This window comes from Tenrec ecaudatus, chromosome 10 (assembly GCF_050624435.1).
Source record: "Tenrec ecaudatus isolate mTenEca1 chromosome 10, mTenEca1.hap1, whole genome shotgun sequence".
NCBI classification, from domain to species: Eukaryota; Metazoa; Chordata; class Mammalia; order Afrosoricida; family Tenrecidae; genus Tenrec; species Tenrec ecaudatus.
This window is the reverse complement of record NC_134539.1, coordinates 140,517,592-140,543,890: the sequence shown is the minus strand read 5'-3', so window position 1 is coordinate 140,543,890 and position 26,299 is coordinate 140,517,592. Positions and strand designations below refer to the sequence as shown.

Here is a 26,299-nt window from a genome sequence, read left to right as displayed (position 1 = left end):
ATGGAGAGTACTTTGAAGGTGACAAGGCAAATTTTATAAGAAAATGTAAATACATAGCTTTAGGGGAAAATTCCCTTTTTGCAGGGGGTACCCCCTCGTGTGTACATAAAAGCTGGACAATGAATAAAGGAAGACTTGAAGCTTTGAATGAACTGTGTTGATGAAGAGTACTGATTTACCAAGGACTGCCAGAAGGACCTAGTCTGTCTTGGAAGACGCACAGTCAGCGGGCCCCTTAGAAGGAAGGATGGCGTGACTTCATCTTACATATTTTGGTCATGTTGTCAGGAGGGACTGACTCCGGAGAAGGACCTCCTGTTTGGTAAACTAGAGAGGAGCGGAAAAGAGGAAGCCCCTCCCTAATGAGATGGATTGACAAGCGGCTGCACAGTGGTCTCCAACATAGGAGCGACATGAGGCTGGTGCAGGACCGGACGGTGCTTCTTTCTGTTGTGCGCTAGAGCATCGGATGGACTTGATGGCCCCTAACAAGGATGGCTCACCTGGATGAGAACATGCGATGCGCTGCTTGGTTTGCTACACCAACACAGATGCTCCTGGCTTCCAGTCGGCATCTGATTTCCTTGGGCAGCCAGATAGATGATTGCTGCAGGTTCCCCCAGTCCTTCCTGAAGGACATCACTTGGTTAGCAAGTAAACAAGTTGACAAATGAAGAGGCAATTTAGCGTTTTGTAAAACTTTTGTTACTTTGGTTATGTCCACTTAATTTTAGGATTGTATCCAAAAACAAATGCGAAGTGATTTTATGTTAACTGCACAATAAAATGGTAAGTATGAACAGTGGATTTGGGAAAGCGTTGTCCATTAAATGTAGATATATTAATTCTGCATTATCTGACTCAAGCGTAAGTTATTTGAATTTAGAAGACCTTTGGGTAGCTGTAGCCATTCTACACAGTTAGTAAAGACTAAGTCTAAAGAAATCGAGCTGCTCTCTTCTTGCTGTGGAGTGGATCAGACTCGGGGCAAGCCGAGTGCGTGACTGACTGTAAGTGTCATAACAGAGGCAGTCAGCAGCCGCACCCCCTAGGGCTCCCGGGGTGGGGAGGAAACTCAAGAAAGCATTTCTCAGATGGCTGGTCAAGCTGTGACCTTGGAACAAAGTGCTGTCTCACTCAGAAAGCAGATGCGTGCCTTAGACTTTGTTCCTCCCAAGTTCTAGTTCACAAACTGCCACTCAGTTTGCTCTGGAATTCACCAAGTGGATAACGTTTTCCCTTTGTACACCCAATATAAATACTTTTCATAAATGATATTACCAATCGTATACATAGTAAAACATTAAAACAAACAAGCCAGAGTCATTTTCATCGAGTTGATTCTGACTCATAGTGACCCTACAGGAGACCGGCCCCTGTGGGCTTCCAAGGCTGTCAATGTTTACAGAAATAGCAAGTCTCTTCTTTCTCCTGCCGAGCGTCTGGTGGCTTCAAGCTGTTGACCTTGGGGTTAGCAAGCCAGCACGTAACCCATTATGACTCCAGGGTTTCTAAAACATGAAAAACGGGAGGTGAAAGACGAAAGCCACAATATTTTAAATAATAATTGTAGTTTATTAATAATACACAAAATAAAATGATGCTTTATTCTTTAAAATCTTGGCCTCACATTTTGTGATACAACTCTTCAGAGACTGGGTTCTCAATTCAGTCTATTTTGCTGCTTGGTTTTATTGGTGCTCAAAGCTTCCATCAAAATGGGGAGGATTAGGCCGTACTTTGAAATCTCTCTCTCTCTCTCTCTCTCTCTCTCTCTCTCTCTCACACACACACACACACACACACACACACACACACACACACATTTTTTCCCCCTTGTTCAAACGAATTCACCACATAGGACATGTTTTGTTGAAATTTCTGCAAAGAAATTCGCTAGTATAGTTCTATCTATTTTTCTTGGAGACTAATCAGAACGTATTGCATTCTTTCACTGCTAATTAATGTGTTCCCCAAAAATCTCAGAAAATCTTCATTTGGAGGATTTCTCAAAAAGCCAGAACATTCCTTTTCCAGCTTTTAAAGCACACAGATATGATAGTTTTGGGTTTGTTTTTCAGGAAATGTAAATTTTGGCACAATAAACTCAGTTTAACAATGGAAATATTTTCAAAGATCTCCCCTTGAAATACAAGAGTCTTTTCTTCAGTACAAGACCATCTTTTCATCTGTGTTCCAGAAAAACAGCTTTAACTATGTAGTCATTTTAATTTAATTTCAGGGCCAGAGTGGGGTGGGTTTTTTGTTTTGCTTTCCCCTTTTACTGTTCATGGCTTTTCACGCACAATTACCACAGGCACGGTGCTTAGAAGATTTAGTCAACAGATGTGTTACACAATTCTCTCTTAGCGGGTTTCTCGTTGGGCTGCTAACCATAAGGTCAGCAGTTCAAAACCACTAACTGCTCCTGGAAGAAAAATGAGGCTTTCTACTCCTGTAAAGAATTACAGTCTCAGAAACCCACAGGGGCAGTTCTAGCCTGTCCTATAGGGTCACTATGAGTCAGAATTAATTCAATCTTAGTGATCGAGTAATGAAATTTGTTAGTAAGTAGTATACTACCAAGAAGATATTTTTAAAGAAAAAAATTTTTTGTAAGATGAAAGAATCAGCTGTGTTTTGATCCAGGGTTTTTATGAGCTTTGGGCCGTCTTCATTAAAAGACATTTCTATTTGGCACCGGTGTTTTCCTTGCATCATTCAGCCATTTTTACTGTGATCTGTGCTGCTTGTCTTTTCTTGTAGGAAGCCTTGAATGTTTCTATGCTTACTAACTCTAAATAGCATTTTCTGAAGTGCGAGATGGACTTACAGTATACATGGTCGGGAGGTTGCTCTCTCGCTGTGGATAGGTCGTTGTTACTGGCAGACGATGATGCTGTCTGAGCATCATTAGGCAGTTTCTCAGCACAGTGTGCCTCTCGGAGGAGGTCCAGTTATCACGACTGCGAGGGTGGGTATAAGAGAAAGAGAAGGAGGAAACCAATGGTTTCTCTCTACAGCCCCAAGAGTCATCTTGCAAACCCTTCAGGGACCTCTGTCCCACTTTAAGTTAAAGCAAACGCAGAACAAGAAGTACTTTCTCCTCCGTACATTGGCACTTGGGAGCTAAATTGAAGAAGAATCGGCTGTGGCTTGAGGATTGAAGAATGTGCTCTTTAACCACAAGGAGACTGTGGCTGCCAATGCCACGTCTCATCTGCCAGCCCCTAAAGAGTAATGGGAGGGTCCTTGGTTACCTGTGGCATCACGCTAGTAGTGTTGCAAGGGTAAACTAGGTGCGGGAAGGTTTTGCCAATAGCTCTTGACCAATAAGTCTCTGCTGTTTTTGTTTTGTTACCTATATTGATCATATAATTATTTTTTATTGAAGTACGTGGAGCATGCTTTTTGTCAAGTCATAGGAAAGATGGCTCATAGCTCCCCGTTGCCATTGAGTCTGTTCCGGATCATAGCAACCCTGGGGAGAGAGTAAAATGGCTCCCAGAGTTACCAAGCGCGCAGCCTTCACAGAAGCAGCCTGTCCCATCTGTCTACACGGAGCAACTAGGGGTTCAAACCGCTGACCTGTTGGTGAGCAGCCTCGCTGCCTAGCCACTGTGCCTCCAGGGTTCCTTGAATCTCGTATAAACAGATACTTTTTCATTGTATATGTTATCAAATTTACTACACTGTATTGAATCTGTGTCAGTCACAAGGGGTTGGGGGAGATGGAAATCCAACTTAGGAAAGTCTCTTGTGTGAGACCACTCTCATCCAGGACCTTAAACTGTTTCAGGGTGTCTGTTTCTCTGTGAGGGCTCCTCTCCTTGCGTGCACACTCTGCCTCCATGTGGGGAGGCGACAGTGGGAGGGCCTTTTTGCTAGCCCCTATCTGTACAATCCCATGACAGCATAGGCGGGATGCGACTGCACGTGTGCGGTGGGCCTGATGTCGCACAAAAGTAATAAAACATAACTCAACTTTATTTCCCCCATTGTGACTTTTTGTAGAGCATGCAAGCTGCAAGATGTCCTACAGATGAATTATCTTTAACCAACTGTGCAGTCGTGAATGAAAAGGATTTCCAGTCTGGCCAGTGAGTATCTGACTTTGTTCCCCTCTAACCTGCGAAGTGTTATTTTAGAAACTTGTCAAGAGTTCCTCTTGCTACGGCTTTCCACTCCTGTCAAGACTTCCGGTCTTGGTGGCCCATCGGGGCTGTTCTGCTCTGTCCCATAGGGTCACTATGAGTCTCCATGGCAGTGAGTGGGACAGAGGTGGAACTGGTCATCAGCGGCTGCGTGAGGTTTGTGTTAACGATGTTTCCGGTCCCAGAAGTTCTGTGATGAGGAACTGAACATGGAACCTTCCGCAAAGAAACTGAAATATAATCAATGTGGGAATGTATTCTTCTGTGGAATTCATTTACAAATATCAAATGTTCACAGTACTGATGATGGAATGACTTAAAATATAATAGATCAGGAACTTGTGTTCTAGGAGCAAAATGATGAGGTGGCGTCAAAAAGCTCATGAAAAATGGCTTTCAAAGGTAATAGACTTGCCCCCAACTTTTTGAACGCCCCCTGGGAAAGCTTCATGAATAACATTAGGAATGATAGCACTTGGAAAGGTATTTTTCAAGAAGACAGTGTTGCTGCCTCATGGTTGGAGCTTTCGCCTCACTCGCGGTCCTTGCTCGCTCCCCACTGTCAGAGATCGTCATGGGTGGTTGCTTCTATAGGCAACTTTCCAGCTCAAAATTCATTGAAATAATTGACATGAGAGGTTATGTGTTTTGAGAAAATTATTTCATTCTGCCATCTTTCTAATTTCACAGATTGTTATTGCTTCAGTCTTGTGAGCGTCTGCAAAGAGATGTCATGACTAATACTAAAAACAAAGGCACACTTTCCTGGCACATCTATTTTTGTTCTCTCCTTGGTACATTATTGAGGCGTGAAATGACTTTCAGAAGAGAAAGTTTACATAGTCTGTACCCAGTTATCCAGGACCCTTATTGACTGACCTCAGTTTGGTGTAAATTGGGAATGTGATGAAATTGATGGAAATTATGGTATCTTCTGTTGAGGTTAGCCAGATGCGACTTGTATGTTCAGCCCAAGGTGCTCTGTGCAGCCTAGAAAACGTTTGCATTGCGCTCCATTTGGGGAAGCAAGTTTGTTGCACTTGTAGTTTCCCAGGTCTTGTTGGCTCCCATGTCTCCATGGGGTGCTCGCCAAGCGGCAGTAGTTGGAAACGAGCACCCTGGAAGCTGGTGGTATTTATTTCCTTCGGTGCTTCTGTCTTTCAGGCACGTGGTCGTGCGGACCTCTCCCAACCACAGGTACACGTTTACCCTGAAGACCCACTCCTCCGTGTTCCCAGGGAGCATTGCCTTCAGCTTACCCCAGGTAATTTCTCTGCGCGTGCCTTCTCTTCTCTTCTTCAAAGTCAGAGGGACGTCTGCTCATTGCAAGCAAATGTCACCCGAAATCTGAATTGATTCCTATGGAAGAAAAGCACCTCACTGTTCTATGAGGAATTTAGAAAGCTGTCCTGAATGGTCTGTTTTATGATGCTTGCCTTGCCTTGCTGCTTTTCTAATTTTGAAAAATTCCGCAGGAATATCTATCAAGGGAAATAAAACTACCTCACAGCTGTTGAGTCATTGCTGACTCATAGGGCCCTCCAGTGGGTTTCTGCGTCTACAACTGTTTACTGGAGGAAAAGGCCAGTCTGTTTCCTAAGGAGCTGCCGCGGGGGGTTCAGACTGCCAAGCATTCGGATCACAGCCCAATTCATAACTAGTACACCACCAGGGCTCCTGTCAATCAGCTGTCAGATGAAACATCAAGTTATTGCTACTATGAACTCCCAAGGAAACAGAATATACAAAAATTACATATGATTTGTAAAATTGGTATATAATAATATTTATTGTAAAATGTAATGATGTCAAACTAATGAATATGATGAGAGTCATGTTTATCTCAAATTATAACCCAATACACTGGGGTTTCCTAATGGCCCGAGGGTTGAGGCTGTTAAAATGTTTGGTGGAGCCTCTGGCAGGGAAATTGCTTACCATCGCCCCAAGCTTTAAGTACGGGCACACCACGAGATTTTTGTGTAGGCCATTCTCCCGAGGCACACCCTCATGCAGAGAGCCTCACAAACCTATGCAGTGAAGGCAATCCTCCCCCCCCCCCCTGTCTACTACACTGTAATAACCCTTCTCTAAGTCTTCACACGCTAGTGCCTTTCTTTGTTGGACTGCTTCTCTGTGGTCTCTAAATTACAGGTTTGTCATGCTCCTATCCCTGTTTTCACAGAGCTCTGCTTAGGACACTGGGGCCAGGAGTAGCTTGAGGGGGTGTTTTCTCCTTGTCTCACTCCCTCTTTTAAAAAGCTTCATTCACATTTACCGTATTTCAGCATTTTTGCATTCGTTAGCTCATTGAATTCTTAAAAGGTAAGGACTGCGATTATAATGCAGTTCCTGGGTGGTGCAGACTGTTCATGTGCTTGGTTTCTGACTCAAAGGTTGGAGTTTTAAGTCCACCCAGAGGTACCTCAGAAGAAAGGTCTGCTTCCTGAAAATCAGCCGTGAACACCCTGGGTATACAGTTCTGCTCTGCCCATCCTTTCCTTTATGTGGTTCCAAAATGGAGGCTTCCTGGCTCCAGTATTCCTTGCACTCGACAGCCACTGGTTTATCATCACCTTCCGGGGAGGCTGCCTTAGGGATCCAAGCACAGAACTGAAATGTGACTTCCTGTGACTCAGAGTCTGGGCTTTACACAGATGCCAGAGTCCAGGCTGGCAGGAAGTAGGACGACATGCTATAGAATTCCACCCGGGGAGGAGAAAGACAGAGAGAAGGGAGGGCTGTGTTCACTATGCACCAAAAACCCACAGTGTTCAGATGGGTAGGCAAGATTCTAATTTTTCAGCCCCCAAATTATTTCTCACTGTTCTTTGGAGTGTTCCCAATAATTAGTCACTTTGAATCTCTATTAAGCCAGTTCCAAATTCCTTCCTAGACACACTCTGGCTTGGCTCTGTGCATTCTGATCATTTTAACTAGTGAAGACACGGGAAGGCTAAATTCTGTTGCCACTGCCTGAAAATCCTTTGACTGCTACACAGACAGTTGTGATCATGGAACAATTTGATTCCCTGCTTGGGGTCCATGGAGATTCTCTGACAGCATGTTATTGCGTTTCCAGGGAAGGTTTCCACAGCAGTCCAGGTTCCCATCAGCAACCACTGCACACATTGTTCAGTGGCAGCGGGTCCAAAATGGGTGGATGTTCTCGTGCTTGCCTTCTGGTGGTTCCACTACCGTGAATCTAGTTTCCCTGCCTCCTACCATCCTCATCTTTGTTTTAAGGTTACTGTTGACTGTTTGATCTTGTGTAGGTAGTCTTTTGAAGGAGCACAGGTCCAACGGGTGAGATTCATTGTTTTGTGACTCTGCATTTACTCACAATACTCTAGCTACACGCGGACCTCAGGGGTTTGGGTTCAAGCTTTAGAGTGTCTTCTGGCAATTGCTTTAGACAGTTCTCTAGTCTCAACTAGTTCAGTAAGTCTAGGGTTTTATTTCATTTTGCTTTTAGGAATTTGTGATTGTTTCACATTTTTCTCTCATTTTATCAGGGTTCAACCACTGTGGCCTTGCTTAGAATGACTGGTAATTGGCCTTAGGTAGATGAGGCCATTGTTCTTGCAGACTCTTTGTCTAGTGCAGGGGTTCTCAACCTTGCTAATGCCGTGACCCTTTCATACAGTTCCTCATGTGATGACCCCCCACCATGAAATTATTTTCATCGCTACTTCGTAGCTGTAATTTTGCTGCTGTTTAGACCTTCAGGAGCCTTATACTGTGCAAAGGAGTACCCTGCTCTGCGGTGCTGGCTTTACTGCAGAGATAAGCTTTGTGTAATTAGAGGACAGATGTTCAATCCACACTGTAGCATGCCATCTTTTGGGCTTGGACTATGTTCGTGAAGGTCATGGAAATTTCTTTTTGTCATTTCTCTCATTTTGATTGACTTGGTTTTAAGTGTCTTTTTCCCCTCTCTTTAAAATTTTATAGCGGAAATGGGCCGGACTTTCCATTGGACAAGAAATAGATGGTAAGTATGTGTTTTAGCTACCTTATTTGCTTTATAATTTTCATGCAGCCACTGAGCTCTGGAACAGTTTTCTATTACTATCAAGCTACTGAGCATTCCTTTTAGTTAGATGACTGGTTAGACTCATGAGAATGGAAAGGACATGGGTTGGGGCCCCACCTCTTTCTCTGCCTTCCTCTCTGCCTGGAAGTGACAATCTCACCTACATAGTCATAGCTCCAGGTGTATATACAAGGAAGCCATGTGTAGCCCCATGATTTACTATTTATCATTAGGAGCTCTCGGTGAACGTGCTTGGATAAAACAAGAGTGAATGAATTGTTGCGAGACCAGGAAGCCTTCCTGTACACTGGAGTTCTGAAGAAGGCAGGACATGGGTAGACAGCACCAGGGCGACAGGCTTTTACGATGAAACTTGGGTTGATGAAAAGCATAGGGGCTGGACGAGCACGTCATCGATGGTGCTCTGGTAGTCTCCTTCTGGTGGCAAGGGGAAATCTGAGCGGGTTGTAGCCAATGAGAGTGGAGCATTAGCGGAGGATCTAGAGTACATCCCAGATCTGGGCGAGTTACACAAAGGACACTTTTTGAGGATTTCTGAGTGATTCCACCCAAACCAGACTTTTACAGAGGGATTCACATTTTGCCGTAGAGCATAGTAAAGAGTGAAGAGAAGTCATGAGTTCAGGAAGATAGTCTGGAGGTTATTTGCTTTGTCGACAGTGAAGTTGAATCTCATTCTGGGGAATTTACAGACACAGGGTTTTTAAAAAGTACAAGTCAAGGTTAGGTTGACAAAGAGTACTTGAAGTTACTTACCCAAACCAGACCCTCGGGAGTACTTGGTAGTTCCATTTGCTCACTGCTACGATGGTTTCCTTCTTGGGTGTCTATATGTAAAGCAAATGTCACACACCTTTGTGCAAGGGGTTTGAGGCTGAGGCGGAAAAGAGAGGAGGCAATGTGTAAGCGAAAGGATAACTTCCTCAATAAGTGTGTTAGGTCATGTTCGTTTTTAGGGAAGGTCAAGGAAAGCCATTTATGACTTCAGGGAGGAAAAAGACTCAGCCATTGTGGATTGTAAGCCAAGAACAGACGCCTGGCCTCTTCCTGTGTCAGTGTTGCAAAGTGGGAAGATGGAATAGCAATAGTCTTTGTCAGTCGGATCATTTCGTGTCAACTATAAAGACACAGGAGTAAAAAACATGCAAGTGCAAGTAGAGCCAAGCCAAGTGACTTCCTGCTTGCTATTAAAATGTGAGCAACAATCGTTTCTTATTTCTAGAAAGGTTGTAAGGATGATGGAGAATCCTCATCCATCCATCCCAGAGAATCTCATCCTTACTCCTTTGCCCAGACTCACCAACTGTCATACTTACTTTGTGATTGCTTCTTGACCACAAAGACATGCACACAGGCCTAGAACAAGAGATAGTGGAGTTTTCCATGAACTCTTGGAAGGTCCCTAGTGTCCTTTTTTCCTGAATCATTTGGGATTAAGTTGCAGAAGTCATGCTTCTTTACCTATATACATACACGTTGTGAGCACAAGGGAGCTTCAAAAAGTTCTTAGGAAAGTGGAAAGATCAGGAATTTCCCCACAAATCTTTTAACGCCCGCTCGTATTTCCTAAGCTCAGAGATGTACTCTCACAGTATAGTTCTCAAATTCAGGAGATTAAACACTGGTACTTCTTTCTAACCATACTCCAAACTTGCTCATTGTTCCAGTTATCCCCTTTCTAGCATTTAGTTTCATATTTTATGGATAAAGGTATTTAAGGCACAAATTTTTCTTTGATCATTGCTGGTAAAGCATGTCCATTATCTTGACTTTCAGAAATTCTGTTTTCTGTTTATAACCCCTTCCACTCAGAATCCCTCCCTTGGGGAGTCCACATCATGAAGCTGGGTTTGTAACCGTCACCTTTAAGTAGCTCTAATTCCCAGCTACATCTTGGGAAACACTGATATAAATGTTCATAACTCTTCCTCACTTGAAGCATCGTGAGAAGCTGAGAGAGTAGAAGAGATTGACACTGAAGTGAAGTCAGTTAGTGTCTACCAGCATTCCCAAAAGTGTTCCCCTGGGACCTGCTAGAATAATCCAGAAGGAGCTGAAAAAGCAGATACTTACACTTTATATGGGACTGTGGGCTCTCGTTCAAATGTTTTTAATGGCTAGGGGGACACTTAGTAGTTTTTTTGTTTTTCTTTTAAAGGGATAGTAGGCCAAGTAAGTTAGGGAGCCTTACAGGTAGACCAGTGTGATCCAGATCCCCTCATTTTGTAGATGTGAAAATACAGGGGGCCTTGGGCTCTCAATCTGTAGGGTTTGACCGTGATAAAAATGAACATTGGTAGAAAGAAATAATAAAAATGGATTTATATGTACCTTAAATTCCCAGTTTCCTTAAATTTCTTTTTCTAAAACTGGGGCAGAGTATGCTTGAATTTGACTTTTAATGTACATATTTTCTGTTGTAAAAAGTTTTAGAAATTTAAGGTTATAAATCTTAATTAGCTGCAAAATGTGTTTTGTGGCTTAAGTTGTCTTTTAAAAAGGCATTCTCCTAACACCAGAAATACTTATTTAAATTATAGAGTTCTTAAAAGAGAGAAATCAAAGAGTCTTAATGGATAAAATTGTAAAACCGAGTGATCAGGTGGGTGAATGTAAGGAGGCGTGAGCATGAGGCAGGGGAGAGCTTGGGGGCTGGACGGGGAAGCATAGCTGTTGGAAAACAGGTCCATGTGACTTGAGAGACGGAGGTGCTCATGGATAAAAGGTGTGGTCTGCTGGGAAGAGGGGCTCTGATGTCAAGAATGTTGGGTTCTTTCTGAAAAGTGCGACTTTGTAGGGAAGCCAGGGACTTTAGTCTGAGGAAATCTTCCAGAAGAGCTTCCCTAGCTAGCAAAAACACGTGTTAAGTACTGTAAGCTGTCAGGTAACAAACACATTTGTGACCAGTGCAAATCTAGCTAATGGAATGTCTAAACACAGTTTATAAAAAATATTGATAAGTTACCGCTTACTTATAAAAATATCTTTTAAAAAACTAGTCTGTTTAACATGAAATTACTACTAGACATGAAACAAGAAAACGCTCTAGGAGTGTTTCTTCCTTGGTCTCTAGATCTTCAGGGTAGCCAGGGCGGCTGACCATGGTGCGCTCTTGATACTGTCCATGGTGCTGACCAGTGACATTGTAGTAGCTTGCTCTTTTCTGTATAGAAACATGGAATTTAAATTAAAATGAACTTGAAAATGATGCTCAGTGATGGCAATATGTTAATAAGCTTGTTCACATTTCTTGGTATAATGATAATATTATAATATTTGTGTGTGTGTGTGTGTATGTAGACATTCCCAGTGTCTGGCTACCACGAGCGTTCCTTAGAGACGTGCTCAGTAGTCTTTTGGGGATAGAAACACCAACACATGGATGTGGCTGGGTCACCCTGGTCATGTTCACATTAGCATGCAAACTTTGATCTTCACTGTCTGGGGAAACTGCTCAGCTCACTCACCTGTGAAAGTTGCTCAGCATTCGCCCTGGACTTTCTAGAAAAGGTTAGGAGAACAAAGCCTACTGAAGTGGAGGCCAGAGAGTATTCCTGTGGTTTCAGCCGAGATTTGCACTTATTCTTTGATCTTTAGTGCATTATCCATCTCTTATGTTACTTTTCTTTGTTATTTTACTTTTGAAAATGTTTATCTTTAAAATATATGTATTCTCCTGTAACACAGCCATCTGAAATATAAAAATCTCCATTCAAAAAATTTGTTAAAAAATCTTTGTAAGTAAATGGCAGGAATATAAGAAAAGGTATTTGAACAGAATTTAGAGTTCAGTTGACAAGACCAAGACCAGCCTTCTCAATTCATAGATGTGAAAACTTAAGACACAGAGAACTTAAATTATTTCCTTAGCTGCTGCTTCTAGTTACTGATCAAGTCTATTAAGACACACAAACTCCAAAGGTCACTGGAAGAGACCAGCCTTGCAAACCACCGGAATCTTTGCAGACAGCTCATTCCATTCGCGCAAACGAAAGCTACACTGAGTGACTTTGGTGTGGCTTCTTGCTGTTTGACCACACTGGCTCACAACAGCACTGGGCTCTTGTCCAAAGCACACATGAAAAGCTTATCTTCTATATTATGGCCCTTTGCGAGAACTGTGGACACCTTCTTAATCAGCGTGGTTGGGATTGGTAGCTTAGTGAAGAGAAAGAGTTGGGTTCTCCTGGGGCCTGTGTGGATGTCCATGCATAAACATCACCTGCGATTTCCTTATGGATTTCTCTGAAATACACAGGGACCTGAGACCCTGGAGGAGCAGCTGGGCATGCAGGGTCCTGGACTTTTTCTGAAATTTTTCCTCAACCTTTTACAGAGCTTTTGCCCAGACATAATTAACGGTCCTTTAAAAAATAGCCCTTCTTCAAGTTTTCCTAAAGTATTTACTTTAAACATTCACTCTAGAGTAGCAAGATGTTAAACAGTTTTTATACTCAGCTCACCATCTTCCAGTCGATTCCAACGCTTGGTGACCATATAGGACAGATTAAAGGTGCCCCTTTGTGTTTCCTAGGCTGTAAGTCTTTATGGGGGCAGCAAGCCTCATCTTTCTCTAGAAGAACAGCTGATGGGTTCAAACTGCTGACCTTGCAGTTAGCAGCCCAACCTGTGCCACTGGGGCTCCCATTTTCCATTCTAGTTCATTGTAACTGGCGTACAGAGATTCGGGAATGAGCTTAGGTGACTCGGGATAAGCAGCAACTCCAGGGATGCGCGAGACCTCCAAGCCGAGCATCAGATGAGTGTAGACAGCTTGGGATAGAAGAGATGGATAAAAGTTTGACATTCTTACCGGCAAGTCCACTCACCAGAATATGGTGACAAGAAGCATCTACTGTGACCCTTGGGGGCCATTGGCAGGTTGTGGGACAGTGGTCTTCAGGGACCACATGACAAATAAAGTTCATGTGCCTTTGGTCCTCCTGGAGGCTCTTGTTTTCTAGGCATAAGAGCGTGGTGATGTTGTCCTGTTGGGAACGCAAGGACAAGGACCTCCTTGAACTTCTCTGGGTAACTTTGCTTGCCTGACCCTGTCATCGTGGCCCCAGAGTAATATCTGCATACTGCAATGAAGTATTTTTGCTTTAAGGCTTTGTGAATTGGCATTTGAAACTATACTTTCTAAGCTGATTTAACAATCAGACTCTGTCCGCCTCCTCCAGAAGTGCTGTTAGCGGGGAGACCGGTTGTTTCCCTTTCCCGGTTCATGAGTACGTTTAGCACCTAACAGACCCTGGCAGATGCTCTGTCGACAAAGGGGAACAAAGACATGGTTATTACCCTGCATGTTGTCTGTGTAGAACTTATTACAGTTCTCTGGGCAAAGTAGGTGCTCAGGGAATATTTTTGTAGTATTACATGGCTTTTGGAAGAAATCCCGAGTGAATGCTGTCCTCACACCGTTTTTGTCCTGCATCCTACAATGTCAGAGCCCAAACATCGCCCGTCTCTCCCCTGAGCTCTGGCTGTGTCAGAGGGAAGCCTTGCTGAAACAGCACATTCTGCCACTCCACAGGGGTGGGGGCGGCTTCTGGGCTCTGAGAGAGTGGGGTGCAGAAGCGCTGTGCTTCACCGGTGCCATCCATTGTGCGTCCATGAGCCCGGATGGGGAAGAAGACTGCTAAGGGAGTGTTTGCCTCGCTTTAAGTCTGGGCCGCAGTGCCTCTCTGGAGAAGGTCACGACCGCCCCGCTGGGCCAAGTGCTGTTACAGTTCATCACGTGGGACTTCCGGTGACTTTAAAGTGCAGCGTGCACGCGGTATCCCTGTGATTGTTTTTCTTTTCTTTTTTGATGTCTTGCTCTCTCTCCGTAGTCTCCTTGTATACATTTGACAAGGCCAAGCAGTGTATCGGCACAATGACCATGGAGATTGACTTCCTGCAGAAGAAGAACATCGACTCCAACCCTTACGACACTGACAAGATGGCGGCCGAGTTCATTCAGCAGTTCAACAACCAGGCTTTCTCCGTGGGACAGCAGGTAGCGCCGCTTTCACTCCTTCCTGCTGCTTTTCAGCACTGCTCCGAGATCCCCCTGCCTTGTTCACCTGGAGAGGAGCTTTGTAGATGAACAAGTGTATCCCAGAGGGCAGTGGAAATGGAGGGGAGGCCCCTTCCGAGACCTCCGAGTGTGAAGGTCCTGCTCTCTCTCTGTCTCCTTTCCCTTCTGTCCTTTCTTAAGCAGAAAAACCAAACCAAACACATGGCTTTGGGTAGGACAAGACCTGCTCGAGCCTAAAGAAGAATTCTAAAATGACTTTTAGATGAAGGTGACCAGATTGTCACAGTGGTAAAGCGGGACACCAGCGGGACACCATTGATAAAACTCATATCCTGGCGAAATAGCCACACGGCAGCCGGAAACCATATACCCTAGCTTGTCGTGCATTCTTTCCAAAATCGGGACTTTTTAAAAACGCTGCGGGACACGGGAAAAATGTTAAAAATCGGGACGTCTGGTCACCCTATTTTAGATTACAATGTCATATATAATAATGGCAACCTTTCCTCTGTGAATCTGGGGAGACTGCAGACATCTAGATCTCAAGTTTTTTACTTATTTCTTTTGTTTTTTGTTGTTTTTAAATCATTTTATTGGGGGCTCGTAGAACTCTTAATCATAATCCATACATCCATTTGTTGTGTCAAGCACATTTGTACATTTATTGTCCTCATCCTCAAAACATTTGCTTTCAGAAGACAAATGTTCTGAGAATGATGAGGGTAACGAATGTACAAATGTGTTTTATACAATTGATGTACGTATGGATTGTGATAAGAGTTGAATGAGCCCCTAATAAAATGATTTAAAAAACCAAACATTTGCTTTCTACTTGAACCCTTGCTATCAGCTCCTCATTTTCCCCCTCCCTCCCTGCCCCATACTTACTTCTTTATAAAGCCTCTCCCTGCACCTCTTTTTTGTTTTTGGTTTCTGGGGTGTCTTCTTCCTTTCAGAGATATTTTTTAACTCTTTTTTGCTTAAGGACCTCTATCAGGATCTTAAAAAATCATGCATATTGTTTTCAGATTTTTGTCTTATGTAAAATGCTAATTGGCTGCTAGCTTCCCCCCTTTGGAATTGAAGTCAATACACTGTTGGAAGAAATACTGTCTTTTTTAAAATGTGAATGCCTGAGAATTCCTGGCTGCTCTGTACACACAGAGGAGCCAACCATTGCTCCTTTGACCGTGTCACGTTTGTCACCTCATCTGTGATGTTCCTTACTCATTCCTGCCTCCCTCCTGCCGTCACTCCATCATTGGCAAAAGTGCTCCCGGAGTCCCCTGCAGCCCTGGGTTCCTATCAGGGAGTCTGGCGCCCAAACGATTTTCATAGTAACATCGTGGCGTTTTCTGTTGTTTTCCAATCCTCTCGAGTGTACGATGGGGTTTGCTGGAAAGGACTGGCCACACCACACACTGACTGCTGCAGCCAGCCGACCCACCATCCGGCCACCTCCGGGACACCAGACACAAAGGCTTGGGAGAGAGTCACAGGGCCACCTATAAAGATAAGCTTTCTGTTCACACATAGTGGATTTGTTATTATTTTTAAGTGCATCTACAAATACCTTTTTGGTAGTTTTTTTCTTATTTCTAACTTTGTGGAAATTCTCATATATGGTGCACATGAGTAGTTACATAACCACATAAACACCAGCCCTATAGGGTCTGCAGAACTCAGGAGTCTGAAAGGGCCTGGGACCAAGCTGCTCTGTAGCCTTCCGGTCGATGGCTGGCGGCTTCCCTAGACTGCCCTCATTGCCGCTCACCTGGGGAGGGAAGTAAGCCGGTGGTGGAGAGAAGCTGTGGAAGTTAGAGCTATTGACGTGAAGCTAGCATTCTAGTATCCACCTTTTCCAAGTGGCAGCTGAAGGACAAGAATGCAGTCTATTTAATCGTTTAATGAGTATCAGAACTGGAACGTACCCAAGGTTCTCTCACCTCCTCATTTCACAAGTGGGGAAGTTGAGGACCTACCAATGGCTCCGTGGCCAGGCCCCCTGCTGAGACCAAAAGCCGTGAATGTGTTGGTCCACTAGACAAGTAAGCATTGTTTTAAGCAGTGTGGCTCAGCAGTGGACACCAGAGGGCCCCAGACTCTCCACTTCACGTTAGGTCATCCCAGAGGGCTCCCAGGATGGCATTTCACTGATAATGTGTTGACTGCTTATCCATTCTTTCCAGAAGCTTCCGTCTGTTTTGACTGTTGATTGTGTCCAAATTGCCAAGGAAGTGTACTTCATTATTTTTACCCTTTCTAATTTTAATATGTTAATAGGAAGCATTTTTGATGATTTAACAATATATAATGATTAGTTTAAAAATTAATACAATGCATCACTAATTAAAAAACCCAGTCACATGCAGATATGTACAATCCATGAAGAGAGGCTCTTCCGGAAGGCTGGGGTGGGGGGTGAGTGTCTTTCCCAGAAGCACAGCTCTTTGTCTTCACTGCCGGTCGGCAACCTCAGAAGGAGCCTGGTGGTGCAGTGGTTGGTAGTGTACTCAGCCACTGAATGAAAGGTGGCTCTTTGAGCCACCAGCAGCTCCATGGAAGAAGAGCCTTGACAATCCGCGCCTGTAAAGACCCGTGGGGCAGTTCTGTGTCACTGTGAGTCAGGATGGACTTCGCAGCCTGCCCCACCCCCGAGGTCATGTGTGAGAACGGGCCTGACGGCAGTGGTCTTAAGGGTTTGTGCCAATAGTTGTGGTTAACAGACAGCCCAGCCTGTGAGGGTTACCATTAGTCCCCGCATGGAGAGAAGCGCCTTGCTCATGCAGGATGCAATGGATACTGGGAGAATGAAGGGTAGACCCTTTAAAGCTCCCTCTGCACCTGTACCGAAAAACCACACTCAGTGCCGTGGAGTCGATGCCGACTCATAGCGCCCCCATAGGGCAGGGTAGAACTGCCCCTGTGAGTTTCCAAGACAGTAACTCTTTATGGGCATAGAAAGCCCCGCCTTTCTCACTCAGGGCGGCCAGTGGTTTTCGAACTGCTGACCTTTTGGATTACAGTCCAACTTGTACCCACTGTCACCAGGGCTCTGCCCTGCACCTATAGGACAGGCATTTGGGGGCTGGTTGTGGAGAAGGATGGAGTTCTGAGTCACAAACCTTGGCTTGACCCCTGGGACTGTCATTGATGAGACTTTGGATCATATTGCTTAACCTCTTCCCCGGGGCTCAGCTGCCTCATTAGCACAGCTGCGGAAGGGTTCTGCGCCTAGAGCATCTGTGAATATCAAGTGGGACGATGCACACACACCTGTAGATGTTGGCATTTGGCCAACCAAACCCACTGCCCTGGAATCAACTCCAACCCTTGGCCCGCCCCTCTACAGGGAGCAGATGCGTCTCATTGTTCTCCCTGGGGAGGTGGGTGGGTGTTAACCGCCGACCCTGCCGTTGGCAGCCCACCAGTGCCCAACCCACAGTGCTTGTACAGCTCCTTGTGGTGCCTGGCAGGCACTCATGTGTCAGTGCCCTTTTCCTCTCGTTACCTGTGGGACAGATGTAGGAGGGATAGCAGGAGAAAGCACCTTTTCTGCATTTGGGAAATAGTGATGTGACCATCAAGCCATCCTATCATGAAGTGATTTTCCGTGTCTCTTCTGCCCAGCTTGTGTTTAGCTTCAATGAAAAGCTGTTTGGCCTCCAGGTGAAGGATATTGAAGCCATGGACCCTAGCATCCTGCAGGGGGAGCCCGCCACAGGAAAAAGACAGAAGGTGTGGTTTTGCTTTGATCTGGGAATCTGAGCCATCTTTGATAATGTGAATTCTGTAGCTAAACAGGATTTTCCGGCCCATTCTTTTACTCATCAATTTATGTAAAGTTGTTGAAATATATTTATATGGATATCTGATCGAAATTTGAAAATTGCACATATATTTGTAATCATAGTTGAATACGGACACTACTTATGGTAACAGTTAAAAGGTGCTTAGCTAAGCAATAAAAAGGCATTGGCAACACAATATGTTCATTGAAATAAACTGTGGGGTTGGAGGAGGTAGCTTTGAGAACTACCTGTAACACATGCTAGTGGGGAAGGCTTGCTTGGCACAGACAGACCTGGCTTCCCCTTCCCTTTCAGCTTTGTTCCGAGAAACTGGACGTCTGCTCTTAGACTAACTAGTTGCTGTCTTTCTGTACAGATTGAAGTAGGACTGGTGGTTGGAAATAGTCAAGTTGCATTTGAAAAAGCAGAGAACTCGTCACTCAGTCTGATAGGTAAGATGATGGTTTTCACAACATTCTGCCTGATGTGGGGGGATCTGTGCTGTATGGAACTCAGTGGTCGGTAGGCGTGTCTTTCACCCGGAGAAGGACAGGCCACCGCAGCTTGAATCCATGGAATCATTATGAATCCATGGAGCATTCACACCTGTTAGATATGCTGCTGTTCCAGGGTGGGCCTGGGGAACCTTTTTATTTGCCAAGGGCCATTTTGATATTTATGACATGATTCATGGGCCGTACTGGTCAAGCATTTAATTTATTCACCCCTCAGGTGACGGCTGGAACTGCTTCTCTTTGGTGAGGCGTGTGATGCTAACTGGGTTGATGATGTCTTGGGCCTTATAGGGCCCGAGAAGGAGCCCTGGTGTCAGCGTGATTACTCTTTGGGCTGCTAACCTCAAAGTCAGCCGTTCAGAACCACCAGCCAGGTCTCCAGGATTCTGAAAGGCGAGACTTTCGACTTTCCGTCTGTATTAGATCAGCCCTGCCCAGTGGAAGTACATGAGCCTCATATGTAATGGTTAACTTCCTAGTAGCCACCTCGAAAATAAGTAAAAGGACCAGATCATATGACTTCTTTCACATGTCAATGTAATTTTATTCCAAATTGCAAAAACGAGTCAAGAGTTTCTGTATCCCTCCCCCTAGCCCACCCTGATGGTAGCATCTTCTGGAACCTCAGTACAGTTAGCAAACCCAAGCAATGGACATTGTTCCAAGTCAAATTTGTACACATTTTGCTTCAATTCCTCCATTTCAGTCCCCTCAGGGTACCATCACTTATTCCAAATCCTCCCAGTGTTGCCATGTAATGCTGCTCTTTTGATCATACATGTCTGAGGATTCTAACAGGGGTGTGAGTTCACTTCCAGATTTGAAGGGTATCTGAGGGCCATTGTCTTGGGGGCCCACCAGGCTCTATCCAACTAATAAGCCTGTTCTCAGGCCACATTTTTCACCAGTTCTATCCAGGATGAGACCTTGCTCAGAGCGGTTAGCAGTGGTAGCTGGGCGCTATCTGGTTTGGGGGTTGTAGAGAGTGATGTCTGCTTGGACTTTTAGTCCTTTGAACAAATCTTTCCATGTGGCTCTGCTTGCTTCGCTTTCCTCTGGACGGGGAGAGACCAGTATTTGCACCTTGGATGGCTGCTCACAGTGTACATTTTTAAAACGTGGCGACTCCCATGCTGTGAAACCTGTGCTTTTAAGGGACCTAATCAATGCAACACAATTTGTAATGGCACACGGTGTATAAGGATCCCTGGTGTTGCTGTAGTTCAAACCCGGCTATCAACCTCGAGTTCAGCAGTTTAAACCTCAGGACCACGAGCCGACTGTCTGCCCCTGGAAAGATTTCCAGGCTCAGAAGCCCGTGTGGGGTTGCGAGGAGTCCGGTGGACTGGATGGCAGCTGTGCTTGTACAGCGCAAGGCGGGTCATTCTAAGCAGGTTGCTGTGTTCTTCTCATTGGAAATAGAATTACGCAGTGACTGGGCCAGATATAAATTTGGCCTCGAGAGGGCAGTAGAGTATAAGAAAACTGACTGCTTCATCAGGGAATTCTTGGTTCACCAAATTCCAACCACACAATTGTCTTAGGGGTTAGCTTTTTCTTATGTGACTTTTGATCCCCGGGTTTTATAAAAAGGACACTGGTTTCTGTTGTTTCTGTACAGCCTGTGTACTGGGGTGCTCTGGTTTTTGTGTTTGACCCAATAAACATGGCTCTCCTGAGCGACTTTAGGGGCCACTCGGACATTGTGGCCTCTTGTGAAAGAATTTATAACCGAGGGTTTTGTCGTCACTGGAATCTTGAGATCGTTGTAGACTTTTGTGTGCAAATGAAGAAAAACAATCAAGCAGTCAGACTTATTCAGTAGCGCTTCCCCAGCAGAGGGGCTGTCCACCTAGTTCTAAACTTCATCTCCGTAAATCCTTGTACTCTGAAATACGTTTGCTTTGGGAGCCCTGGAGAACTGCTGGGCTTCAGTCGGGTTTCTGGCAACTAGTGTCAGTTGTTTTCATCAGCTATGCACATGGTGTTTCTTCTAATTAAGTAACTTAATTAACTTGGTTAGGATGAAAGGGTAAGAAGACCAATTTCCCTGGATTAGCTACAAATGGTCGGCCCACAGGATGAGTTAGCTGGACACTTTGAAAATGTTCCTGGCCAGACCCAGGGACCAGACAGAGTAGGGGACAGAGCGGGACTCTTCCTTAGTGGGAGAGCAGCCGTGAGCTTGCTCCTCTTCTTGTGGCCGCCAGCTCCTCCGTGTGCCCTAAGGGTGCCCAGGAGCTCTGGTGGCTCCTCTTGCTGGGGACATGCTCATTTCACAGCTAATGCTTTTTGTTTGCTTTTAGGCAAATCTAAAACCAAGGAAAATCGTCAGTCCATCATCAATCCTGACTGGAACTTCGAAAAAATGGGAATAGGAGGCTTGGACAAGGAATTTTCTGATATATTCCGGCGAGCGTTCGCGTCTCGAGTTTTCCCTCCAGAGATTGTGGAGCAGATGGGTGAGTGTGGCCAGGCCGGATGCTCCTGTTGGGGGGAAAGTAATGTGATGAAGACAGACTGGCTTTTCAATAACGTTTTGTAATTTTTGTTGTCAACCTGCCAAAGTATTTTCCTATTGTAACGCCTCCCTCCCCCCTTCTTAAAAAATACAAACTTTTCCCCCAAAACTCCTAAAAGTATTAGGACATTTGGAATTAAATGTGAACTTTATAGGGAAATCATAAAAATTGTATCCATGGTTGTGCCATTTATTTGATCTAGACCGTTTTCTGTTGGGCACAGAGAAGCTCCCCCTGCCTCTACGGACCGCTATGGCTCAGGTTTTCCTGCCGCAGAATCATCAGCTTTGTCCCCTTTTGCTTGTGCTGTTGTTTCGCCCAATTGGTGCCCATTCACACCTAGTTCAGTGGGCACCCGACATCATTGTTAATTAGCTAAGTTTGATCCAGAAAGGCCAACGTAGACTGTACGAGTGTCACACAAAGAACTGCCTCGTTCCTTTATCATTTTCTTTTTGCCGGCTTGTTTCATTTATCTCTGGTGGGAAAGCTGTCAGGACTCTCCGGTAATAGGCTGAACTGGAATGTGAGCAGCAGGATCATCTAAGAAAGGAATTTGTAACATAGCAGCTCGGGCAGGCCACTCGTATGAAAAAAACAGTATCCCCAAACCTGAAGGCATAGAATACATTACTCCCCTCGGCCCCATCGTCCTTGGTCTTTAAATTGTTACTGGGAAGGGAAAAAAAATTGCTACTGGGAGATGAAAGTCTAGTCATCATGGAGTTGGGGGTCAGAACGGCTTTGTAGGCACTGAGTACTGGGGGTGGATCGGCCTCCTGTTGTCGGCAGCGCACAGTGATAGGTTACAGACGCAGCACACACCTGTTTGCTGGGTAAAGGTCGAGTTTGGAATTGGATGAAGAGAAAATGACAGCGCCCCTCATCACCTGAGTTTCATACACTTTTAAATGCCAATGACAGCCTTTTTTTTTTTAATCTGAAAGATACAAAAAGGCCAAGTCTTTTTTTTTAACCCAGAGTTTCCTTTGGGAAGTAGTCGAGCTTGTGATGATTCACTGCCCGGGCAGTGTGCATTCTGAGGGGCAGTCCTCCCGGAACCTTTCTGATTCGGACCTGGAGGTGTGTCTGTCGCTGTTTGGGCTGCAAGCACAGATAACAGATGCTCCCTAATTTGCTCACTTCTTCCAGTGGTTGCTTTTTACTGGTTTCCACTGGCAAAAGGGTCTGATGATTGTTTGTTTGCATGTTTGTATTCTTCGGCCAACAAGTAGAAAAAGAACTGCCTCGGTCTTGGGCCTCTTTGTTTAATTATAAACACTCACCTCTCGGTTTGGCAGCTGGTGACAAACCAGTGACTCACACTCAGGCCTGCCCTGCCACCCGGCACCTTTCAGCGTAAAGCACAGATGAAATCGCCGTGGGAAAAACTGGGGGGTGTTCCGAGACTTCCAAAATAACCTGCTAACGCCTAAAGAGCAATGCATAGAACATGATATCCCAGACTCAGCTGAGAGCCAGGTAGCTTTCTGTTGAGACACAGGTCCATGGCAGGAGCCCAGCCACGCACTCTTGCTGCGCCCAGAACGGACCGAAACCCAGATTCACTTTTCACCCTTTCTTAAAAGGGGATCGTAGCCTCTGTGGGCTTTTTGGCTCGTGAAAACCGGCTCTCGTGTAGATCTTTTGTTAAAATGTAGAGGGGCGGAGTGAACATTCAGGAAGATGAGGATGCCTGTCTTGTGTGTGGGGGTGCGTGGTGTTTGCCGCCTGTGACATCTGAGATGAAATTCAGACCAGGGCCCGTGCTGCTGCTGTCAGGGGAGAATGCAGCTGGATGTCACCCATGGGGTGACCGCGGGCGGTTTGTTTGAGGGCTGTGGGTTGTATTTTGTGTACAGTGCTGCAGCCCAGAACTTTTTAGAAAGACTTGCCTTTCTAACATTTCCACACCCAGCTAGCTAGAAAAAAGAATTAGGTGCTTCCTTCGGTGGTGGTTGGGGCGTGGGGGCGGGTAGCGGGCTGGAAGGATCCCCCCCCCCCCCATCTGTATGATTTTTGTCACTTAGAGGCATGTCCTCTCAATTTGACTTTAAAAACAAGTGTGAAGCCCCTGTGGGCTCAGAACCAAATTAAAGACTTTGTTCGCCTCCTCCGACCGTAGCTCCGCAGTCTCCTACAGCTCCGTTTTTCCTGGGGAGAAATGGTGGGGAGTGATCCCTTTGCTCTCCCTGTGCCTCGCCCTGTATTTTCAGTAGAGGCTCCTTTATTTCTGGGAGCTCTGAGGCAGTAGGTAGGAGGACAGTGAGGTTATCCACTTCCCCTGATGAGGCTCAGGGAGAGGAGGAGCCGGCCCAAATGGCTCCATTTGAGCAGACTCTACCACCCAGCCACACCAACCCTTTCAGTACTACTGTGCCTTTACCTGCCTGGAGGCAGCCCGGTGGGCGGGGTTTTCTGCAGTTAATTAACTAGGCAAGCCTGTAAGGTTTGGGCATTCCTCAGACACAGCGCCTGCTGGTTAAATCAATGGAAAGAGGAAATAGTGATTGAAAAGGAATAATTTACGTGGCTTATGGATTTTTGTTTTGTTTAGGGAATTTTGTGGTTTTTTTTTGGTTGGGGGGGGACTTTTGTTACTTGTCCTTGAGACCAATTTACTGTCCCTATGTGGAATCTGGAGTCATGGCTTCTTTGCCGACAGAGAAAATTTCCCAGTTCACAAAGTGATGTAGAATTTTCTTCTCCTCTGACATTGTATTTATAAGACGGATGAGTATTATACTTTTATGAAACGGAGTTCTTTCTTTGTTTTTGAACAACCATGTTGCCTCTTCAAAATCAAAAATACCATGTCATACACAGCACTGTGGATGACAGAGGAAGGCCCTCTGACTCAAATAGAGATGCACAGTCGTGTCGCAGAGCTAGGGATCAGTGGGGGTCATCTGCATGCCCTCCAGGTCCACTGCTAGTTTCTGTCTTGAAGTACTTTCAAGTGCTTTGCTGTACTCTCTTGCTTTTGCTACAATATTTCTATAGAGGTAAAATCAAGGAAAGCCTGAAAGGGAAAAAGAAGTCTCAGGACACACTGCAGACTGAGTATGTGTGTGGGGACAGGGAATCAAAGTCATGCCTAGAAACAGGAAGAGGGATCGTTTAAGTTAGGTTTTCGTTGCTGGTCTTTTCATCAGGTAGTGGCTTAATGTTCCCTGGTCTGTAACCTTTGAAGTTGCCTGGACCCAAGTGGGACAGGTCTTTCTTGGAACTACAAGGGGGCTTCCTAAAGTTCATGAGCAAATTCCATTTTCTTTTCATTTCGTTTTCCACAAGCTCCTAGAAGTCTCCCTATACATGAAAGCAGTAACATGGGAAACTAGACCTATGTCCTGGGTGTACTGGACACAATCAGGAACTTCATTAAAATGGCCACCAACATCTGCAAGAGAGCCATTTCATTAGGAGTGGCCTCCAGTCAGCTTATGGGGCAATGGAAGTCCCAGGGAGCACGTGCATGTGGGCACCGGGAGCTGGTGGCCGGGGCAGGTGGATGAGCCCTGCAGCGGATGGTCGTCTCTGAGCAGACCCAGCAGCCCGTGGAACAGTGGGCCTTCTGCCTGCTCAGACACCTGCCACGCATTCTCCTCTGCGAGTGCGACTGTACTGCGGGCTCCTCTTATCGACGGTGTTGGCAAAGGTAGAGCAACTGCCAAGAAACGGCCGTTTTCAGCATGTGACTTCAAAACGACATGTCGGAGGGACACCTCCTCCTCAAAGGACAGTGCAATCCTCGTTGGATAGAGTGTCACCCCCCCCCCCCCCGTCATCTGGGGACCAGGTCCACATCTCCCCACGGAAAGGGGCTCTGGCAGAAGTCACCCCACTTCGGGCGAGAAGGAAAAGGTGCTGAGATGCACAGCCACCAGCCTCGCGCCCTTCAGGTGGATTCCATCACCTGTCGGGGTCCAGGGGACCAAGTGGTGAGGAGAGGTTGTCCGGACCACACACTAGGCTCTCATACCCCCAGTCTTAGAAACTGACTGTTTCTTTTTGGCCCCCTTCCCCTGAGCCTCTCTTTCTGAATCATTTTCAAGTCTGCGTTTTGAGGGTCTTTTCTGAAATTCCAGAGCAACAATTCACAACCTGTGGTTCGTGACCCCTTTGGGGGTTGAGCGACCCTTTCACAGGAGTTGCCCGATTTGTAATAGTAGCAAAATGACAGTGATGAAGTAGCAGCGAAAATACTTTTAGGGTTGGGGGGTCACCACCACCTGAGGAACTGGATGAAATGGTCGTGGCGTGAGGAAGGTGGAGAACCACTGGTCGAGAGGGAAGCTGCTCTCCCAAGTGAAATGGCGGTTCCTCTCCCAAGTGGAGCTGTCGGGAAGCCAGGGCGCCGTCCTCCCACGCTGAGCACAGAGCAGGGAAAGCAGAGAAAGGACGCCGGGTTTATACGTGCCACCCTCGGCAGGGCCGGAGCTCTTGCTGGATTACCATAGACTCTTCAAATGCATTGTTGCACCCCCGCGTGTGCAGAGAGATTGCCTTTTACATGGGGGTTAAGACAGCTAGCCGAACTCCGGGCGCTGCGAAAGGAACCCTAAGGCTAAAGAGCTTATCTGAAATTTGAAAAAGAAAAAGGGGAAGGGAAAAAAAAAGACGACGCTTTCTGACATTCATCGTTTTTTCCTTGTATTAGTCATAACTTGCTTTTCAGCTATATTTTAGCTTTTGAATGCCAACATGACATCTGCTCAAGTCTGCCTGTAATTTATTAGGAGAGCAAAAGAAAGCAGTCGCTCACTAGTTAGAGGTGCGGAACTTCCCGTCGGCCCGGCTGGGAGCAGTGAATGCCGTGCTTGCGTCTTTCTAATGGTAGCTCGGGGAGCTTGTAACGCTGGGGGGGTTGCCTCGGGATTTTAATGAGAAAAAATAGCTTATAGCTATGTTATTTCCAGGTTTAGGAACAAAAGCACAGATCTTAAAAGTACTATAGGTACCTTTTTTGAAATATTCAACTTTTAAAAATCTTAGAATCAGCGTTTCCATTGGTTTTCTTCCCCCCCCCCCAAAAAAACCATTTTATTAGAAGCTAATGCACATAACACTCCATAGTTCAATCACATCAAGCAGTATTGTAGAGTTGCTACCATAGTCAGTTTCAATGGTTTCCATTTTAATGTAAGTTTATCTTTGAACAGAAATAACATAGCTTTGTTTATATCTTAAAGAATTTGTAAATTCAGCCAGCATTCTTTTTTATGGGCATACTTTACA

The 26,299-nt window shown here is 45.4% G+C and overlaps 1 protein-coding gene across 1 annotated transcript in view; it reads left to right on the top strand.

Moving 5' to 3' along the window:
* Positions 1 to 26,299, top strand: part of NSF (N-ethylmaleimide sensitive factor, vesicle fusing ATPase) — a 138,075-nt gene that overhangs the window by 18,946 nt on the left and 92,830 nt on the right. The window contains exons 2-8 of the mRNA XM_075562010.1: positions 4,015 to 4,100; positions 5,319 to 5,418; positions 8,109 to 8,148; positions 14,046 to 14,212; positions 17,864 to 17,971; positions 18,401 to 18,476; positions 20,846 to 21,001. Of these exons, the coding sequence (XP_075418125.1) occupies positions 4,015 to 4,100; positions 5,319 to 5,418; positions 8,109 to 8,148; positions 14,046 to 14,212; positions 17,864 to 17,971; positions 18,401 to 18,476; positions 20,846 to 21,001 (733 nt within the window). The remainder of the gene's footprint in view (positions 1 to 4,014; positions 4,101 to 5,318; positions 5,419 to 8,108; positions 8,149 to 14,045; positions 14,213 to 17,863; positions 17,972 to 18,400; positions 18,477 to 20,845; positions 21,002 to 26,299) is intronic.